We start from the raw sequence: 19,560 nt of genomic DNA on the forward strand, positions 1-19,560 counted from the left end.
CCTGCTGCAAGGATGCCACATCCTGGATAGAATTGACTGGGCTGAAGATCTTTGTGTCATCTGCAAACACTGACCTATTTCTTATAATACCCTCCCCATAGTCATTAATGAACAAGTTAAATAAAAGTTGACCCACCAGAGAACCCTAAGGGGCCCCAACCTTACTCCAAGTAGAGAATGTACCATTAACAACCACCCTCTGTACCCGATCCTGTAGCCAGTTTCCTATCCATGTACAAACAACTTCACTAAGACCAACAGACCTTAGTTTAAAAAGCAGTTATGGGGCACGTTACCAAACGCAAAATCCAAATAGATCACATTAACTGCACCCCCACTGTCCAACTTCTTACTAATCTCATCATAAAAAGCAATCATATTTGTCTGACATGACCTTTCCTTTGTAAATCTTGTGCCAAAACAAAAAGAAGTGTGGGGTACAAGTGGATGTATCTGGTACCTTCCCACTAATATCACATACAATAAAAAAGGTGAAAATCCACATGCAATGCCAAAAGGTACTGTGCAGGGTTGTTAGGGCCTTCTGTAGCTTCTCCATTCTTTCCTTTGTGTGCGGGGTCTGTGGGGTAGGGGAAGGGGTGAGTTCTCCCCTTTTTGTGGCTTCAGGTGCGGGTTGCTGTGGAAGGCTTGAGTATTGATCAATAGCAGCGTGTTATGTTTCTCCCTGTGTTCTTGGTGTAGCAATGCCTTACTTATGTTTCCCCATCTCTCCGGTTTGGGTTGGTTATATAAGTATGTAAGGCTTGTAGCCTGGGAGCTCTTGTGAGATGCATCTGTACCCACTTATGCCGAAACCACACCCCTTATTTTATTAAAAAATATAATAAGCAAATACATCCTATGATGTGGTTGGGACGACTGTACCTGTTGTCAAATAATGAAACCTTAAGGGTCAGGCTTTTGGCCTGCTGTGTTTTGTTTGCAGGGGCTGAAACGTAATGTGAGCTAGAAGGTCCCCCAAAACCTTGGCCATTGTTTGAATGGATGGGTGATTTCTGAGGCAACATATTACACACTGGGTGCCCAGTTCTGTTAGAACATATGGTGGCCAAGTCCAGAGCCCCCCCCTTTTAACTTGAGGAACTGGACTTTCATTTACAGCAGCATTGTGGAGGTTGTAGAAAGCCCTCCTGGGGATGTTGGAATGGCAGTTTATTAATGCCTTTAGTAGTGGCTTGGATTACATAAATAAGCATAATATCCATGGCTATTGTGATCATAAGACCTACAGTTAGTTTAATATCGGTATCACTATAATTTATAAATGTGAGTGTTTAGCTAGGTCTGTGTAGGTAGGTGTATATATGTGCACTTGGGTTCCTTTGGATTGGTTAAACTTGGTGGTCTTTTGCCAGCCCAAATTAACAATGTGAAATATATTTAATGAAGAATGCTGTTGGATGGACTTCCCGCTGCATGTAAAACAAACATCCAGATATAGATATGCACCAGAGGCATGATACAGATTATAAGATCCCGGCATTTTCCAGCAGATCTATTTGCTACATTCAGCTCTCTCTGTCCAGTTGTAAAACTGAGCTTTTAATTTTTTTCCTTAACAAACAGGCTTCAATTGCTTGTGAAGATAAAAGTTCTAAGGTACTGTAAGCCTAGTTACAGTGTGCTCTTATATCGGGGAAGGCAGCCTTTGGTGCTCCAGATTTTTCTGTACTTCAGTCTCCAGATAATTCCCACTAGTTGAGTGGGCAGGGTATTGCTGGTATGTATACTCTCCTTAACACTATATTACTGGTAACCTCAACTACCATTTATATTTGTTAGGGTAACGCGGGAACACAGAGAAAAATTAACAAAACTTGCAAAACAACCAACAAGGCCAAGGACTCCCTACGCAAGGCTCGTACAGGGGCAGTACAGGAAGTAAAAAAATGCAAGGAGGGAGTGTCAGAAGACATAGTAAAACTGTTGGAAAAGCAGGTAATATAACAAGATTATTGGTAGCCATTTGATTGGTCGTTTATATACAAATTACGTTGCATCTACAGTTGTTCTGTGAAATCATGTCTAAAGCCTACAGGAAAATGGTTTCTTTTTGTAGGGTTTATATTTGTTTGTTATTAAGTATATAGTAAAGTACAAAAATACTACCTTTGTGCACAAACATGTCAGGGTTTATTTACTGCTGTGTTTCAGCTCTCTGCACTGAGATCCAGACCAACAATTAGGTGCAGCTCATCCCTGTTCTTACCGCCTGCCTTAGGGGTCCTGACCTAAGACGGTGCTCCTGTTAGGAGAAAACTGCACTGGACGGGGTATATTCAAGCGAGCCATCCTTCTTTTGTTCTGGTCTTCGTACATGCGCAGTAGAGTAAAAAGTCGACTTTAACAAAAAAAGCTGTCTTTTTTCTCAACTGCACTTGCGTCGGCCCCGGGATTCTAAAGAAAGAAGACAGGAGGAAGAGAAACTCTCACTCACATATACCCCCGGCTGTGCAGTTTTCTACTAACAGGAGCACCAGCCGGGGTATAAGGTAACCAATTACAATCCACCCCCCCCCCCCCCAGTGATTTAGCCTTTTCTTCTCCTTTAAGGGCTCTGGCACACGGGGAGATTAGTCGCCCGCGACAAATCTCCCATGTCTCGGGCGACTAATCTCCCCGGATTGGCATCCCACTGGCGAAAATGTAAATCGCCGGTGGGATGGCATACGTGGCGGCGCGATTTCAGTGAGATCGCGCAAGTTTCTTCTCGAGGCAACTTGCGCGATCACACTGAAATCGCGCCGCCGCGTGTGCCATCCCACCGGCTACTTACACTTTCGCCAGTGGGGTGGCAGGTGATGGCAACTCGGGGAGATTAGTCGCCTGAGACACGGGAGATTTGTCGCGGGCGACTAATCTCCCCGTGTGCCAGAGCCCTAAAGCCTCCAAAGCACACAATGACTTCTCTTTAATTAGTTGTATATCATTTGTAGACTTTACTCAGTGATTTGCTCTGTAAAGATCTTTGATAAACTTACTGCACTGTACTGTATATCAATTATAACATATTTAATAACATATACCCCTATTTTTTCTAGATACAACAAATGGGAGATGACAACTGAACTCGACAAACAGCTGGCCACCAAGACAAAAGAACTTTTGTCTAAAGATATTTACACTCTTGTTGCTTAACATGACTGATAAGAAGAATTTAAATGTAAGCACTTTTAAGCTATGCTATTTTGCAATAAAAGTATGTTTCGTAGTGAAACATCTCAGTTCCCAAGGCTCATTTATTACATAGTAAAATCGTACATTTGCCAAAAGCTTTAATTCTGTTCATATGCACAGTACAGGTATGGGAGAAATACACAAAAAATTCGGACAGAAAGGCCATCTTCCATAGACCATTTTAATCAAATAGTTCACGTTATTAAAAAAAAATAATTTCTTTTTTCTCTGTAGTAATAAAAACACTACTTTGTACTTAATCCCAACAACGTGATAACTAATCCTTACTGAAGGCCAAACAGTCCTCCAGGGTTTTACTTAGTGTTTCAATAATTTATTAGTAGACTTAAAGTATAGAGATCCAAATTATGGAAAGACCCCTTATCTGGAAAACCCCTAGTCCCGAGTATTATAGATAACAAGTCCCACACCTGTACATGGTTTGATACATTATTGGGTATTTGTGTATTTGCCTGATAGTAGTTAGGTGTTAATGTCGGTGCAGCAGATACAGGGGGATGTTATTGTGTGATGGAAAACTTGCTTCTTTGAGAGTATAACTTGTTTGATAACTGATGTTTTATACACTAAACAGTTGTTCACACCCGTGTAGCTGAAATAAACATGAATATGCTGGGGTTTTATAAATGTGGGATAATAATAATTACAACTCCATGGCAAATTATTTTACCTGTGTTTTAAAACTTCAAAAGATATGTGCCTACCATTGTCTCCCATACACTACACATTTCCCGTGCAAGAGAGTAAGAAGGGACGTGAGCAGAGAAGGGAACACAGGGCACTTGGATCACTGGAGCTCTTGCTATCGGAGAGACCTACAGCGATCAAAGTGCCCTTTGTGCCATTGCAGTTAACAGTTTTTTGCCAACCTATAGAACAAAGTTATCCCACAAACTCTATAGTTCTTTCCTCTGCCATAGCATTCTCTTAATGAGTCTTTATCTGATATACAATTACATTGTGTACTACTACATTTACTGTCCTAGTGATACAAAAAGTTGATTCTAGAGTAAATAAGCATTGCCATATGTTACAAACTCCTTTATGTTCCCTAAGCAAGAAAAATTAAATGGAATTTCACTTTGTTTCTGCGCAGTGCTACTGCTTCCAGGAGGCAAGGCGGGAGTATCTTGCCATAGCTTCTAGTTTATTAAAGAAATGTGTCTTTTTTAGCCTTGAGATTGCAATTGTACTCTCTACACTATGGGGCACATTTACTAAGGGGTGAAATTCAACTCAGGAAGCTTTGCCACATTTTGTGCAACTACATCAAGCGGTAGTTCGTGAGGATTATGCTTATTCACTAAGACGCTGAACTTAGTGAAAGTGGCCAATTAATTTTCTAAATGTCCACAGAACCAAAAGGAAGATTTACTCTCTTGTTACAGTTCAACAACAAAATGAATAAGCTATTTCTAACAAATTGCAAAGCAGGGGTTACATTTCTGAGTGCATTAATACCTGGACAAACAGTATAGATATGTTAATGGATTAATGAACCACAAACAACAGGTTAAGATAATATTATTTATTTGTAATTATTTGAGCATTAAAAAAAGAAAAATCTTTGTGGGAGGGGCAGTCAGCATGTGTGAATTGTCTTTTTGGCAATGTATCCTTGAGCTTGTATCCAATGTATCCTTGAGCTTTAGGTTATAACATGATGTACAATATTCTTATTCTATTGTGCCAAGGGTACAGTAGACCTTGGACAGTTTACATTCGTGTCTTCTAGGCTGTCCCCCAAAGTTAAATGTTCTCATACAGTCTTTGTATCGGCCTTCACTGGTAAGATAACAAGACATGTACATAGTAAGCAGATCAACAAATGACATAGTGGGTTCAATATATGACACAGGTTTTATAACACAGGTTCTAAACCATATAAATAGGTGTAAGAATCTCTTAAATATTTTTAAAACCAGACTGATAGTAACCCTACATAATCCAGTCACCACACTGCCTTCTCATTACTAAAGCACAGACACAAAGCATAATGTGAGCAGTATTAGGAGGCTTTCAGTTCTGCATTTTACAGATTGTACTGTATGTACTTTTATGGCAACTTTAAACTAACAGACGAGTACATAACACTGACAGGAACCTTTGAATGGTACTTTACCCATTTTAATAATAATAATCCAAATTATTTTTAGTGTTTCATTGTCTAATTGAACACAACTTTAAAAAGGTATAAAGTTGATGTGCCAATTAGTGTAGGGCTTGTAGTCTCACACTAAATGGTGTCTTAGGGAAATCGCATTAGGTCTCCAGTGGATCTACCAGCATGACTGCATGTTAGGGTTACTCTTTATGTGCAGCGTTGGTGAAATAGCCATTGGAAATTACCCAGTCCAGTTAAGCAAGCTATACATACAGGGATTTTTTCACAGTTTGATTGATGTGCAAATCCATAGGTTAACTTTTCTGCTAAGTGTTCTGGTACGGTCTGCCATCCACTTGTGTGGCCATATTGCTTTAATATTCAGCAGATTATCACATGGAATGATCTGACAAGCACATCTCACCTTGGCTCAAATGCAGCCAGATTTAGTCTTTACTTATTGACTCCATGCAGCTGACAATAGGCACCAAGGGGCATCTTCTTCTAGTTGATGGAAAATTCTTTAAAGTTTGTACATTTTTAATTGTTCTTACAAGAAAAGCCCCACTAAAAGGTTTCAGATGAGAGACGTATTTGATTGTGTCCATTTAAATGGGGTCAAGTGGATATTGCACCAAGTTAGTATAGCATATTGTCATGTACAGTGACAGTTGGGTTTTGGCAGTTGGAAATGTGTCACTCTAGACAGAGTAGCTTCAGAGACTGAAGTGCTGCCAAGCGTCTCCCTAGAGAGAAGCAATATTTTTGTGAATTTTTGAGTTTTTTTTATATCATTTTATCTCATATGGATAAAGGATCTCAGCAGGAGAAAGGAGAGAGGACTTCTGTAAGTGAAAAGGAGGAATTTGCCAGAAGTCCTCATATCAACCTGGAGAAGAGGAAAAGAGAAGTTGATGAGGACAGCAGCGAGACAGAATCTAGCGCTAAAAGATTAAGAATTGGGCAGAACATCAGAACAGAGGAAGATATCGGCCAAATAAAGAGCCAGTCTGTGATAGAGGAAGACAAAAGCAAGAAAAGAGAGAGAAGCTGCAGCAATGATGGGGAACCAGCAGAAGGTAAGGAGAAGCAGGCTGAACATAAAATAACTGTAACAATTGTCTAGTAAATATTCCATTGTAGGCTTTAAAAGTACCAGACAGAGATTGGTGATATGTAATTAAGTATCAACTCATTGCAAATCCTTGGAAATTCAGTATAAAGCTAATAAAGTAATATTAATTCTAGGTAAAGGCCGGAAAGTTAAGATATCCAGTGTATCTCAGCAATATGGTATATTAATCAAATTTCTCTTTCCCAGAGGAAGAACAGGATCTGAAAAAACCACGTGTTGAAGCTGAAAGACCCAATCCTTGTGTCATTTCCAACTACAGTTTCCACATGGAACTTGGGGCTGGATCTTTCGGCAAGGTAAGTGATCAGCTTCCCAGGGTTGCCTATTTTATTTTGGCCTGTTTTTTTGCAAGGACAAGATCCCAGCTACTGTAACCCCTTGTTTTGTGTTAGCTTCCTATATGTACAGTAAAGCCTTGTTTGATTTCATGGGGCTCATTTACTAAGTACAAAAAAGTGGCGCAGGCCTACACTGTAGCCACAGGTTTTGGTCTCCAGAGCAGCTCTGTATTCATGAGGGGTAGGTTGGGTGTGTACATGGGTAGCCTCTATTCGGCGCCCCTACTTGCACCAATAGCAGGTGTACGATGCTTCCTTGTGTCTGACAGCAATGGGCTCTTGTGTCTGATTCATGGTATTTCAATTGCTACTCGCATTACTACTGCCAATCACTTATTGCTTTCCATTCCAATGAACTTTTCAGGGATAACCCATTTTCAAGTGCTCCCCAAAACATTTCCTGGATCTCATTGCATTTTTACAAATATTGCACACTACTGCAATACCTTCTTATAGTGATCATATGAATCCGTGCACAACTTACTCAGCATGATACAACCAGTCAAATTTAGAATATCATGGAGCATTATGGTAATTAAATGCAAGTCAAATTTCCCTTACAATTCTGAAAAATGACAACAGTGCCATACGGCTACGACAAATACAGATGTGTGTAGGACCTTAATTATGTCAGAAGCATTTGATCAGTGTGTCCAATTAGACCTTCTTATCACTTCTCTCTTCCTTCTGCCTTTCTCAGGTAATGTTGGCATCATTACCCAACACAAAGAAACATGTTGCTTTGAAGATCATTAAGAAAGACGACCGTTATGATCAGAAGCGGATAAAGGCAGAAGCTCAAACACTCAAGATCACCGGAGAGTGTCCCTTTCTCTGCAAGGGGCTTGCAGCCTTTCAATCACAGGTACAATATAGTGCCAATGTTACTATGCCTTTATTTAACTTTGTTTAGTGGGACATACCTTATTCTGCTACTATAGCCAATTACACTTGTACGTGTGTCCCAGCCCAGCAAACCCCTGTGCATGTATGACACACCGGACTAGTTAATAGTGCTCATGGCTGAAATTGCTTTGGCTAAAGGCAGGTGAGCAAGTCATTTTTTATGCAGTAATGGGGTGCTGCTACTTCTATACTTATGGCGCTGTTGTTCATCCAACAGTGAGACTGAATAGAATGATGATCTTACAGGACTCAACATTACTCATTTTTATGCTCTTTTCATTTATCTATGTAACCAGCTGCATGCCTATCTGGTGATGGAGTGTGAGAGCAAGACCAGCCTTTGGGATCTGATACACAGTAAGGAGAAACTCGGGATGGAGACGGTAATGTAAGTAACATAGAAACTGCAATAGAGGGAGATGGTTCAGAGACAGATATCAGCCAGGTTACAGTTACACAAGGCTGAAAGGGGCATTAAGTTCACCCTTTGGGTCCAGCAGAATAGCATGCAAATCCAGATTAAACTTCCTCTACCACTGTATTAATTAAATACTAATATAGGAGTCAATATGGAGAGCATGATTCAGTGCAGTCTGCAAAGGACTGTGGAGCTTATTTAACAATACTGGGCATTTCGCCAGTTGGCTGCTATGGGTTAAATAAACTGGGCAGAATTTGTCTGATAAATAAGACCCTGGATGTGTGTTATTCAATAGCAGAGATACACAACCCCATCCAGTTAGTGTTTGGGCCCCTTCAACTTTACTAAATCCAGACAGGTGTCTACCACAAGGCCCCTGTACAGTTGCAGAAATGGTGCCCCTGTCCATTATATTATCCTCTTTGCAAAATTTGGAATAGAGGGAATACAAATGGTTTTTGTACCACAAACAGGGACTTTGGACTGGTAAAAACATTTTTATAACATAAAAAAGTAATGCTGTCAGTTTAGAAAGGAACTTGTCATCAGATAGTGTCTGTTACAATTCTGTCTAGAGTTTAGAGTTGGCCACACGTACCCAGATTTCATCAGGTCATCTGGGTATGTGTATCACCTTGGGGGGGTATTTAATAAATGAACCATTGTAGTAAAGGTAAATATAATGGTTAATACATATGTTCCTATTTTTACAGCTTTTTTTCAGCAGAACTGGTAGTAGGCCTCCAGTTCCTTCACAGCAGAGGGATTGTACATCGGTAAGTAATATTGCTCTATCTCTGCTCTGACCCCAGAGTAAGTAAATCCCGCTGTGTGTCTGCTTCCCCCTGCACTGTATAAAATAGTGATATGTTAGTCTTGTGCCCCTTTATTCACATCCCCCTACAGCTGCATAAAATAAAACATAACGCACATTGGATGCAAACTGCTCTGGTACATTATCTACAGCAATAATGGTTGAGCTAACATGAACAAATGCATAAGAACATTTACTTAAATAAGTCACTTATATCCAGAGAGATGCTAAATCATAGTGAAGGAAAGACTAAAATGTGGGGTGCAAGATCTTGGCTAATGTAAATATTCCTTATTGGGGAGTCATAATGCACTTAGGAAGAAAAATTGTGTAATGGAAAGCATCATAGTAGTGAAGGGGTTGTTGGTATCACTTCATACCATATAAACAGACACACACATACACATTTCTGTCCCTTTACATCTAATTCCAGTGGCATAACTCCCATACAGCAGAATCTGTGACTGCCGGTAGGCCCATAGGAGAGGAGGGGAACCTGAATGGTTGTGGGGTTTGCTGTATGGTGCCACTGCTCCTTGCCGTTTGCCCCTTCACCACAAAGAAATCAAAGTGTGAGACAATGGGCACGCCGGGAGGGGGTGGTGTGGCAGAAGGTTGGGAACAAATGAGCAATGGTTTTCTCCTATACAATGCTTACTGTACATTAACATGAAAGTTCTGTCTGTTCTGTATTCAGAAGTGGCTTATTTTCATTCTGTAAAATCCTTAAGTGTCTGTGAGCAAAATTTAGTGCCAGGGCTGCCATTAGGGGCAATTTTATCCAATGAAACATGCCCCCTTTCTTAATGCTTCTTGTTCATGCCAGCTTTGGCCTGTTTTTAAACAAGTGTTGAATCAAGAGAGCCCTGCATATAATATTCTAGTATATCGATTAAGGTGTGCTACACGGTGGAGAAACAGCTTATTGTAGCCCCAGGTGTGCGCTGAACTCTCTGCCCGGGTAAACAATATCAATAGTGAAAATAGCAGCACTCCGGTTATTTTGAAAATAGTGACTTTTACTAAAGTGCAAAAAGCAACGTTTTGGGCTTCAATCCAGCCCTTTATCAAGCCTGGCTTGAGTGCTGCTGTTTTCACTATTGTATATAATATTCTCTTACTCCTCATTTTGTGTTGCCTTTCCTCTTCCTGTACTCCCTTCCCTCTCACCCTTTACTTTCCTACCCTATATTAGATAACAATATTAGTAACCATTGTCTTCCAGGGATTTAAAGCCTGATAATATTTTAATAAGCAAAGATGGCCACATCAAGATCGTGGATTTTGGACTGGTAGCAGAGGACGTTTCCAAGGGAATGAAGCTGAAGGCCGTCGTTGGAAACTTTAAATGCCGGGCTCCAGAGGTGAGAAATTCAGTTCTTACACAGTTACTAATGGGAATAGTGAGATGTGCCCTGACCTACCCCAGAGAGCCACCAAAGCAACTTACAGCCACAGGGTTGTATGTAGGAGGCCAATATGAGCAATAAATGGTTTTATTGACATTTGCCTTGCAGTGTATATGGGTATATGGTATACATTTTATAGATATTATATTCATAACTGTATAGTTCTACTAATTATATGCAAAGCTGCGTTATAAGTGTAGCCACTAAATTGCTAAAGTGCAGTGCCCAATAGCCTCCAATTAGTCAATTTCTTACCTCGTTATGGTCATAACACTGACAATATTATCCCACAATATAACCCCCCCACAGCAACATAATTCTATACCTACTCTATAGAAGGAAGCCTGCGGGCAGGGACCTTATTGCCCAATGTAATAATATGTTTGTAAACTATGGACCCTTACGTACAGCGCTGCAGAAAGTGTTGGCACTTTATAAATAATTGTACTAATGATAATCAACCGCTCATTCTGATCTAATACAAGTAGAAAATGAATGCAAAATCCTGTGTGATTGCTATTGGCAACTGCACCTGTTCAAGTTAGTGCCTTTTGTTAGTGCCTATCACTGGGCATACGGAGTGGATTTTGGGCTTATACTATTCAAGTGGTATTGGCATTTTCTCTGCCAGTGTAACATTATCCTTAGAATAAATGCACAATGGGAGGATTTCAACCAGGGGAAATTGTCTGAAAGTGCACCCACTGTATGCTACTGAGCTAACTGGGATATGCCTAAGCACTAGCACTTCAGCCTAAAAAATGTGCACTAGGCTGCTTTATGGCATATCCCAACTAAAATGCGCAATGTGGATAACATCAAGACTGCTGTTCACAGCCATGAATCTAGAGATGGCGTGGAAATGGTTAATTGTAAGATGAAGTAGGAACATGTTCCAATTTAGTAAATGATTTGCTCTTGCTTTTCTAGCTGTTTATGAGGGATCCATACGATGCAGGAGTTGACTGGTGGGCGTTCGGGATCATCCTGTGCCTGATGGCTACTGGTCAATTACCATTCGATGATCTATCTGGCATGAACTATCTGGCATATTTAGTGACCAGTACCAAGCCCCGCTATGCAAAAGGGCTTAGCAGAGACGCCAGGAGACTCCTGAACGAGGTGGGTATAAGCACAGATACAGCGATGTTTATAGGAAAGCCAAAATATTCTTGTTATGGGGCAGTCAGAGTGGGAACTGGAGTGAATGTTTATTTGCTGTCTTGGATATTAATGGCCCCACAGCAAGGTAACTGTAAGGCTGTAGCTTTATTACCTGACCAAATGCAAAAGAGCAAACATGACTTATGTCTCCATTGATTTTGGGTTAGCCAACACATAATGGGTTAAACAGCCCAAATGTTTATTTTTAAAAATAAAATATGCTTTAATAGAACATTAATTGTTTTTAAAGCAATATCAAACAGTATAGTACATAGGAGAGAATTAACCCTTTTGTGGGCCTTTGTGATGTACTGCCATGTATGTTGTCTGATTTCCCTAATATGCAACTGTTGTCTGGGCCTTTAGCTGCTAGAGAAGGATCCGGAGAAGCGTCTCGGCACAACAGGAGACATCAGGAGCCACCCCTTCTTCAGATCCATCAAGTGGGCAGAACTGGAGAGCCTGAAGGTGCCTTCGCCTTTTAAGCCGGAAGGAGTAAGTACAAGACTGCAGCTCCCGCTCCTACAGATCCCAAACTCCCAGAGCCTTTACTCTCTGTCCCTTACCCTAAGGCTTTAATTACTACATTACTGCCATTCAGTAGTTAGAACAAGGCATACTCCGTGGGAGTCTATCCTACAGCTTTTATAGGGGGCAGCTAATGTTTTCCCAAGCTGCAATATTCTGTAAGCCAAATTCAGTTTTCCCTTTATATTTACATTCAGGAAATGCAGCTGCTAAATAATGTAAGATCCCATATAAACAGATGTTATTATACAAGAAACAGATAAATGTATTTTATTCTTTCTCTATCCTGCAGTTTTCACCAGAGGAGTTGAAGGCAACATATACAGGGCCACTGCCATTCTTGGAGAACCCCAAGAGCGAAGTTCCACCTGATGATCCAATGGTTCTCCAGGAATTCTCATACGTGAACTCCAGCTGGTAAGCTTAAACATCTGCCCACAACATCGGGCCCCTTACTCAGGCCCACAACATCGGGCCCCTTCATCAGCCCCCCAACATCGGCCCCTTTTTCAGGCCCCCAACATCGGGCCCCTTACTCAGGCCCCCAACATCGGGCCCCTTCATCAGCCCCCCAACATCGGCCCCTTTCTCAGGCCCCCAACATCTGGCCCCTCCTCAGGCCCCCAACATCGGGGCCCCTTCATCAGCCCCCCAACATCGGGCCCCTTCATCAGCCCCCCAACATCGGGCCCCTTCCTCAGGCCCACAACATTGGCTCATTTCTCAGGCCCCCAACATCGGACCCTTTCTCAGGCCCACAACATCGGGCCCCTTCCTCAGGCCCCCAACATCGGGTCCCTTCATCAGCCACCCAACATCGGGCCCCTTCCTCAGGCCCACACCATCGGGCCCCTTCCCCAGGCCCACAACATTGGCCCCTTTCTCAGGCCCACAACATCGCCCCCTTTCTCAGGCCCACAACATCGGGCCCTTTCCGCAGACCCCCAACATCGAGCCCCTTCATCAGCCCCCCAACATCGGGCCCCTTCCTCAGGCCCACGCCATCGGGCCCCTTCTACAGGCCCACAACATCGGGCCCCTTCCCCAGGCCCACAACATCGAGCCCCTTCCTCAGGCCCACAACATCGGGCCTCTTCCTCAGGCCCCCAACATCGGGCCCCTTCATCAGCCCCCCAAAACCGGGCCCCTTCCTCATGCCCCCAACATCGGGCCCCTTCCTCATGCCCCCAACATCGGGCCCCTTCCTCAGGCCCCCAACATTGGTCCCTTCCTCAGGCCCCCAACATCGGGCCCCTTCCTCAGGCCCCCAACATCGGCCCCTTCCTCAGGCCCAGAACATCGACCCCTTCCTCAGGCCCACAACATTGGGGGCCTGAGGAAGGGGCCCGATGTTGGGGGCCTGAGGAAGGGACCGATGTTGGGGGCCTGAGGAAGGGGCCCGATGTTGTGGGCCTGAGGAAGGGACCGATGTTGGGGGCCTGAGGAAGGGGCCCGATGTTGGGGGCATGAGGAAGGGGCCCGATGTTGGGGGCATGAGGAAGGGGCCCGATTTTGGGGGGCTGATGAAGGGGCCCGATGTTGGGGGCCTGAGGAAGAGGCCCGATGTTGTGGGCCTGAGGAAGGGGCCCGATGTTGTGGGCCTGGGGAAGGGGCCCGATGTTGTGGGCCTGGGGAAGGGGCCCGATGGTGTGGGCCTGAGGAAGGGGCCCGATGTTGGGGGGCTGATGAAGGGGCTCGATGTTGGGGGCCTGCGGAAAGGGCCCGATGTTGTGGGCCTGAGAAAGGGGCCGATGTTGTGGGCCTGAGAAAGGGGCCAATGTTGTGGGCCTGGGGAAGGGGCCAGATGGTGTGGGCCTGAGGAAGGGGCCCGATGTTGGGTGGCTGATGAAGGGGCCCGATGTTGTGGGCCTGAGGAAGGGGCCCGATGTTGTGGGCCTGAGAAAGGGTCCGATGTTGGGGGCCTGAGAAATGAGCCAATGTTGTGGGCCTGAGGAAGGGGCCCGATGTTGGGGGGCTGATGAAGGGGCCCGATGTTGGGGGCCTGAGGAGCGGCCAGATGTTGGGGGCCTGAGAAAGGGGCCCCTTCCTCAGGGGCATTGGGCCCCTTCCTCAGGCCCACAACATCGGGCCCCTTCCTCAGGCCCACAACATCGGGCCCCTTCTAAGGCCCCCAACATCGGCCCCTTCTAAGGCCCCCAACATCGGGCCTTTTCCTAAGCCCCAAACATCGGGCCCCCTCCTCAGGCCCCCAACATCGCCCCCTTCCTCAGGCCCAAAACATCGGGCCCCCTCCTCAGGCCCAAAACATCGGCCCCTTCCTCAGGCCTCCAACATCGGCCCCTTCCTCAGGCCCCAAACATCGGGCCCCTTCCCCAGGCCCCCAAAATCGGGCCTTTTCCTAAGCCCCAAACATCGGGCCCCCTCCTCAGGCCCCCAACATCGGCCGCTTCCTCAGGCCCAAAACATCGGGCCCCCTCCTCAGGCCCACAACATCTGGCCCCTTCCTCAGGCCCACAACATCGGGCCCCTTCCCCAGGCCCCCAACATCGGGCCTTTTCCTAAGCCCCAAACATCTGGCCCCTTCTATGGCCCCCAACATCGGGCCTTTTCCTAAGCCCCAAACATCGGGCCCCCTCCTCAGGCCCCCAACACCGGCCCCTTCCTCAGGCCCAGAACATCGGGCCCCCTCCTCAGGCCCAAAACATCGGCCCCTTCCTCAGGCCCCCAACATCGGCCCCTTCCTCAGGCCCAAAACATCGGGCCCCTTCCTCAGGCACAAAACATCGGCCCCTTCCTCAGGCCCAGAACATTGGGCCCTTTTCTCAGGCCCAGATCATCGGGCCCCTTCCTCAGGCCCAGAACATCAGCCCCTTCCTCAGGCCCACAACATCGGGCCCCTTCTAAGGCCCCCAACATCGGCCCCTTCTAAGGCCCCAACATCGGGCCTTTTCCTCAGCCCCAAACATCGGGCCCCTTCCTCAGGCCCCCAACATCGGGCCCCTTCCTCAGGCCCACAACACCGGGCCTTTTCCTCAGCCCCAAACATCGGGCCCCTTCCTCAGGCCCACAACATCGGCCCCTTCCTCAGGCCCCCGACATCTGGCCCCTTCTAAGGCCCCCAACATCGGGCCCCTTCCTCAGGCCCACAACATCGGGCCCCTTCCTCAGGCCCCCGGCATCTGGCCCCTTCTAAGGCCCCCAACATCGGACCTTTTCCTAAGCCCCAAACATCGGGCCCCTTCCTCAGGCCAAAAACATCGGGCCCCCTCCTCAGGCTCAAAACATCGGCCCCTTCCTCAGGCCCCCAACATCGGCCCCTTCCTCAGGCCCAAAACATCGGGCCCCCTCCGCAGGCCCAAAAGATCGGCCCCTTCCTCAGGCCCAAAACATCGGCCCCTTCCTCAGGCCCATAACATCGGGCCCTTCCTCAGGCCCACAACATCGGGCCCCTTCCTCAAGCCCACAACATCAGGCCCCTTCTAAGGCCCCCAACATCGGCCCCTTCTAAGGCCCCAACATCGGGCCTTTTCCTCAGCCCCAAACATCGGGCCTTTTCCTCAGCCCCAAACATCGGGCCCCTTCCTCAGGCCCCCAACATCAGGCCCCTTCCTCAGGCCCCCAACATCAGGCCCCTTCTAAGGCCCCCAACATCAGGCCTTTTCCTAAGCCCCAAACATCGGGCCCCTTCCCCAGGCCCACAACATCGGGCCCCTTCCTCAGGCCCTCAACATCGGGCCCTTTCCTCAGGCCCACAACATCGGGCCCCTTCGTCAGGCCCCCAACATCGGGCCCCTTCCTCAAGCCCACAACATCGGGCCCCTTCTAAGGCCCCCAACATCGGCCCCTTCTAAGGCCCCAACATCGGGCCTTTTCCTCAACCCCAAACATCGGGCCCCTTCGTCAGGCCCCCAACATCGGGCCCCTTCCTCAGGCCCACAACATCGGGCCTTTTCCTCAGCCCCAAACATCGGGCCCCTTCCTCAGGCCCCCAACATCGGGCCCCTTCTAAAGCCCCCAACATCAGGCCCCTTCTAAGGCCCCCAACATCGGGCCTTTTCCTAAGCCCCAAACATCGGGCCCCTTCCTCAGGCCCCCAACATCGGGCCCCTTCTAAGGCCCCCAACATCGGGCCTTTTCCTCAGCCCCAAACATCGGGCCCCTTCCTCAGGCCACCAACATCTGGCCCCTTCTAAGGCCCCCAACATCGGGCCCCTTCCCCAGGCCCACAACATCGGGCCCCTTCCTCAGGCCCACAACATCGGGCCTTTTCCTCAGCCCCAAACATCGGGCCCCTTCCTCAGGCCCCCAACATCGGGCCCCTTCTAAGGCCCCCAACATCAGGCCCCTTCTAAGGCCCCCAACATCAGTCCTTTTCCTAAGCCCCAAACATCGGGCCCCTTCCTCAGGCCCCCAACATCGGGCCTTTTCCTCAGCCCCAAACATCGGGCCCCTTCCTCAGGCCCCCAACATCGGGCCCCTTCTAAGGCCCCCAACATCGGGCCTTTTCCTCAGCCCCAAACATCGGGCCCCTTCCTCAGGCCCCCAACATCAGGCCCCTTCTAAGGCCCCCAACATCGGGCCTTTTCCTAAGCCCCAAACATCGGGCCCCTTCCTCAGGCCCCCAACATCTGGCCCCTTCCTCAGGCCCACAACATCGGGCCCCTTCCCCAGGCCCCCAACATCGGCCTTTTCCTAAGCCCCAAACATCTGGCCCCTTCTATGGCCCCCAACATCGGGCCTTTTCCTAAGCCCCAAACATCGGGCCCCCAACACCGGCCCCTTCCTCAGGCCCAGAACATCGGGCCCCTTCCTCAGGCCCACAACATCGGGCCTTTTCCTCAGCCCCAAACATCGGGCCCCTTCCTCAGGCCCCCAACATCGGGCCCCTTCTAAGGCCCCCAACATCAGGCCCCTTCTAAGGCCCCCAACATCAGTCCTTTTCCTAAGCCCCAAACATCGGGCCCCTTCCTCAGGCCCCCAACATCGGGCCTTTTCCTCAGCCCCAAACATCGGGCCCCTTCCTCAGGCCCCCAACATCGGGCCCCTTCTAAGGCCCCCAACATCGGGCCTTTTCCTCAGCCCCAAACATCGGGCCCCTTCCTCAGGCCCCCAACATCAGGCCCCTTCTAAGGCCCCCAACATCGGGCCTTTTCCTAAGCCCCAAACATCGGGCCCCTTCCTCAGGCCCCCAACATCTGGCCCCTTCCTCAGGCCCACAACATCGGGCCCCTTCCCCAGGCCCCCAACATCGGCCTTTTCCTAAGCCCCAAACATCTGGCCCCTTCTATGGCCCCCAACATCGGGCCTTTTCCTAAGCCCCAAACATCGGGCCCCCAACACCGGCCCCTTCCTCAGGCCCAGAACATCGGGCCCCCTCCTCAGGCCCAAAACATCGGCCCCTTCCTCAGGCCCCCAACATCGGCCCCTTCCTCAGGCCCAAAACATCGGGCCCCTTCCTCAGGCACAAAACATCGGCCCCTTCCTCAGGCCCAGAACATCGGGCCCTTTTCTCAGGCCCAGATCATCGGGCCCCTTCCTCAGGCCCACAACATCGGCCCCTTCCTCAGGCCCACAACATCGGGCCCCTTCTAAGGCCCCCAACATCGGCCCCTTCTAAGGCCCCAACATCGGGCCTTTTCCTCAGCCCCAAACATCGGGCCCCTTCCTCAGGCCCCCAACATCGGGCCCCTTCCTCAGGCCCACAACACCGGGCCTTTTCCTCAGCCCCAAACATCGGGCCCCTTCCTCAGGCCCACAACATCGGCCCCTTCCTCAGGCCCCCGACATCTGGCCCCTTCTAAGGCCCCCAACATCGGGCCCCTTCCCCAGGCCCACAACATCGGGCCCCTTCCCCAGGCCCACAACATCGGGCCCTTTCCTCAGGCCCACAACATCGGTCCCCTTCCTCAGGCCCCCGGCATCTGGCCCCTTCTAAGGCCCCCAACATCGGACCTTTTCCTAAGCCCCAAACATCGGGCCCCTTCCTCAGGCCCAAAACATCGGGCCCCCTCCTCAGGCTCAAAACATCGGCCCCTTCCTCAGGCCCCCAACATCGGCCCCTTCCTCAGGCCCAAAACATCGGGCCCCCTCCGCAGGCCCAAAAGATCGGCCCCTTCCTCAGGCCCAAAACATCGGCCCCTTCCTCAGGCCCATAACATCGGGCCCTTCCTCAGGCCCACAACATCGGGCCCCTTCCTCAAGCCCACAACATCAGGCCCCTTCTAAGGCCCCCAACATCGGCCCCTTCTAAGGCCCCCAACATCGGGCCTTTTCCTCAGCCCCAAACATCGGGCCTTTTCCTCAGCCCTAAACATCGGGCCCCTTCCTCAGGCCCCCAACATCAGGCCCCTTCCTCAGGCCCCCAACATCAGGCCCCTTCTAAGGCCCCCAACATCGGGCCTTTTCCTAAGCCCCAAACATCGGGCCCCTTCCCCAGGCCCACAACATCGGGCCCCTTCGTCAGGCCCCCAACATCGGGCCCCTTCCTCAAGCCCACAACATCGGGCCCCTTCTAAGGCCCCCAACATCGGCCCCTTCTAAGGCCCCAACATCGGGCCTTTTCCTCAACCCCAAACATCGGGCCCCTTCGTCAGGCCCCCAACATCGGGCCCCTTCCTCAGGCCCACAACATCGGGCCTTTTCCTCAGCCCCAAACATCGGGCCCCTTCCTCAGGCCCCCAACATCGGGCCCCTTCTAAGGCCCCCAACATCGGGCCTTTTCCTCAGCCCCAAACATCGGGCCCCTTCCTCAGGCCACCAACATCTGGCCCCTTCTAAGGCCCCCAACATCGGGCCCCTTCCCCAGGCCCACAACATCGGGCCCCTTCCTCAGGCCCACAACATCGGGCCCTTTCCTCAGGCCCACAACATTGGCCCCTTCCTCAGGCCCCCGACATCTGGCCCCTTCTAAGGCCCCCAACATCGGGCCTTTTCCAAACATTGGGCCCCCTCCTTAGGCCCCCTACATTGGCCCCTTCCTCAGGCCCCCGACATCTGGCCCCTTCTAAGGCCCCCAACATCGGGCCTTTTCCTCAGCCCCCAACATCGGGGCCCCTTCCTCAGGCCCCCAACTTCGGGCCCCTTCCTCAGGTCCACAACATCGGGCCCCTTCCTCAGGCCCCCAACATCGGGCCCCTTCCTCAGGCCCCCAACATCGGGCCCCTAAATCAGCCCCCCAACATCGGGTCCTTTAATCAGCCCCCCAACATCGGGTCCTTTAATCAGCCCCCCAACATCAGGCCCCTTAATCAGCCCCCTAACATCGGTCCCCTTCGACATGTCCCCAACATCAGGCCCCTTCCTCAGGCCCACACCATCACCCCCTTGAGTCCAACCCACAGTATCTGACCCACCCCAACATTTTTCTGTACATACAGTACCACCGCTCTAGCCCATATCATAGCCCCCTGTTTTAAGCCCATATCATTCGCCCCCTGCCTCCAACCCACAACACTGAACTTCACCCTTCACTATCACCATCACAGCCTACCACATTGGCGCATTGATTCTGGGAGAGATCCGATTGCCGTTAAGGAGTCAGGAAGGAATTTTCCCTCTAATG

At 48.9% G+C, this 19,560-nt stretch overlaps 2 protein-coding genes and 1 long non-coding RNA gene across 3 annotated transcripts; all 3 read left to right on the forward strand.

The window, feature by feature from the left end:
- The first annotated feature begins 1,809 nt into the window (after positions 1-1,809).
- Positions 1,810-3,095, forward strand: LOC116406549. Its single transcript, XR_004219556.1, has 2 exons — positions 1,810-1,959; positions 3,063-3,095. It is a non-coding gene; the product is annotated as an uncharacterized LOC116406549 (long non-coding RNA).
- A 2,971-nt stretch (positions 3,096-6,066) lies between these two features.
- LOC116406499 (protein kinase C theta type-like) lies at positions 6,067-11,232 on the forward strand. Its single transcript, XM_031891682.1, has 7 exons — positions 6,067-6,402; positions 6,645-6,754; positions 7,497-7,661; positions 7,999-8,090; positions 8,837-8,899; positions 10,163-10,301; positions 11,119-11,232. Exons 1-7 carry the CDS (start codon positions 6,129-6,131, stop codon positions 11,230-11,232), a joined length of 957 nt encoding a protein of 318 aa, XP_031747542.1. The 5' UTR covers positions 6,067-6,128.
- On the forward strand, positions 11,186-12,519 carry LOC101733517 (protein kinase C delta type-like). Its single transcript, XM_031890661.1, has 3 exons — positions 11,186-11,468; positions 11,877-12,005; positions 12,331-12,519. The coding sequence occupies exons 1-3, from the start codon at positions 11,283-11,285 to the stop codon at positions 12,457-12,459; spliced, it is 444 nt and encodes a 147-aa protein (XP_031746521.1). The 5' UTR covers positions 11,186-11,282; the 3' UTR covers positions 12,460-12,519.
- The last annotated feature ends 7,041 nt before the right edge of the window (positions 12,520-19,560 follow it).

The sequence above is a fragment of the Xenopus tropicalis genome, chromosome 8 (assembly GCF_000004195.4).
Source record: "Xenopus tropicalis strain Nigerian chromosome 8, UCB_Xtro_10.0, whole genome shotgun sequence".
NCBI lineage: Eukaryota > Metazoa > Chordata > Amphibia > Anura > Pipidae > Xenopus > Xenopus tropicalis.

Bases quoted from the DNA above. Each gene is read 5' to 3' on its own strand.
- LOC116406499 (XM_031891682.1), top strand. From the start codon at position 6,129: ATGGATAAAGGATCTCAGCAGGAGAAAGGAGAGAGGACTTCTGTAAGT. The intron at 6,755-7,496 runs GTAAGTGATCAG...TGCCTTTCTCAG, and splicing joins GGGCTGGATCTTTCGGCAAG to GTAATGTTGGCATCATTACC. The intron at 10,302-11,118 runs GTGAGAAATTCA...AATGTGCACTAG, and splicing joins TTAAATGCCGGGCTCCAGAG to GCTGCTTTATGGCATATCCC.
- LOC101733517 (XM_031890661.1), top strand. From the start codon at position 11,283: ATGAGGGATCCATACGATGCAGGAGTTGACTGGTGGGCGTTCGGGATC. The intron at 11,469-11,876 runs GTGGGTATAAGC...CTGGGCCTTTAG, and splicing joins CCAGGAGACTCCTGAACGAG to CTGCTAGAGAAGGATCCGGA. The intron at 12,006-12,330 runs GTAAGTACAAGA...TCTATCCTGCAG, and splicing joins CGCCTTTTAAGCCGGAAGGA to TTTTCACCAGAGGAGTTGAA.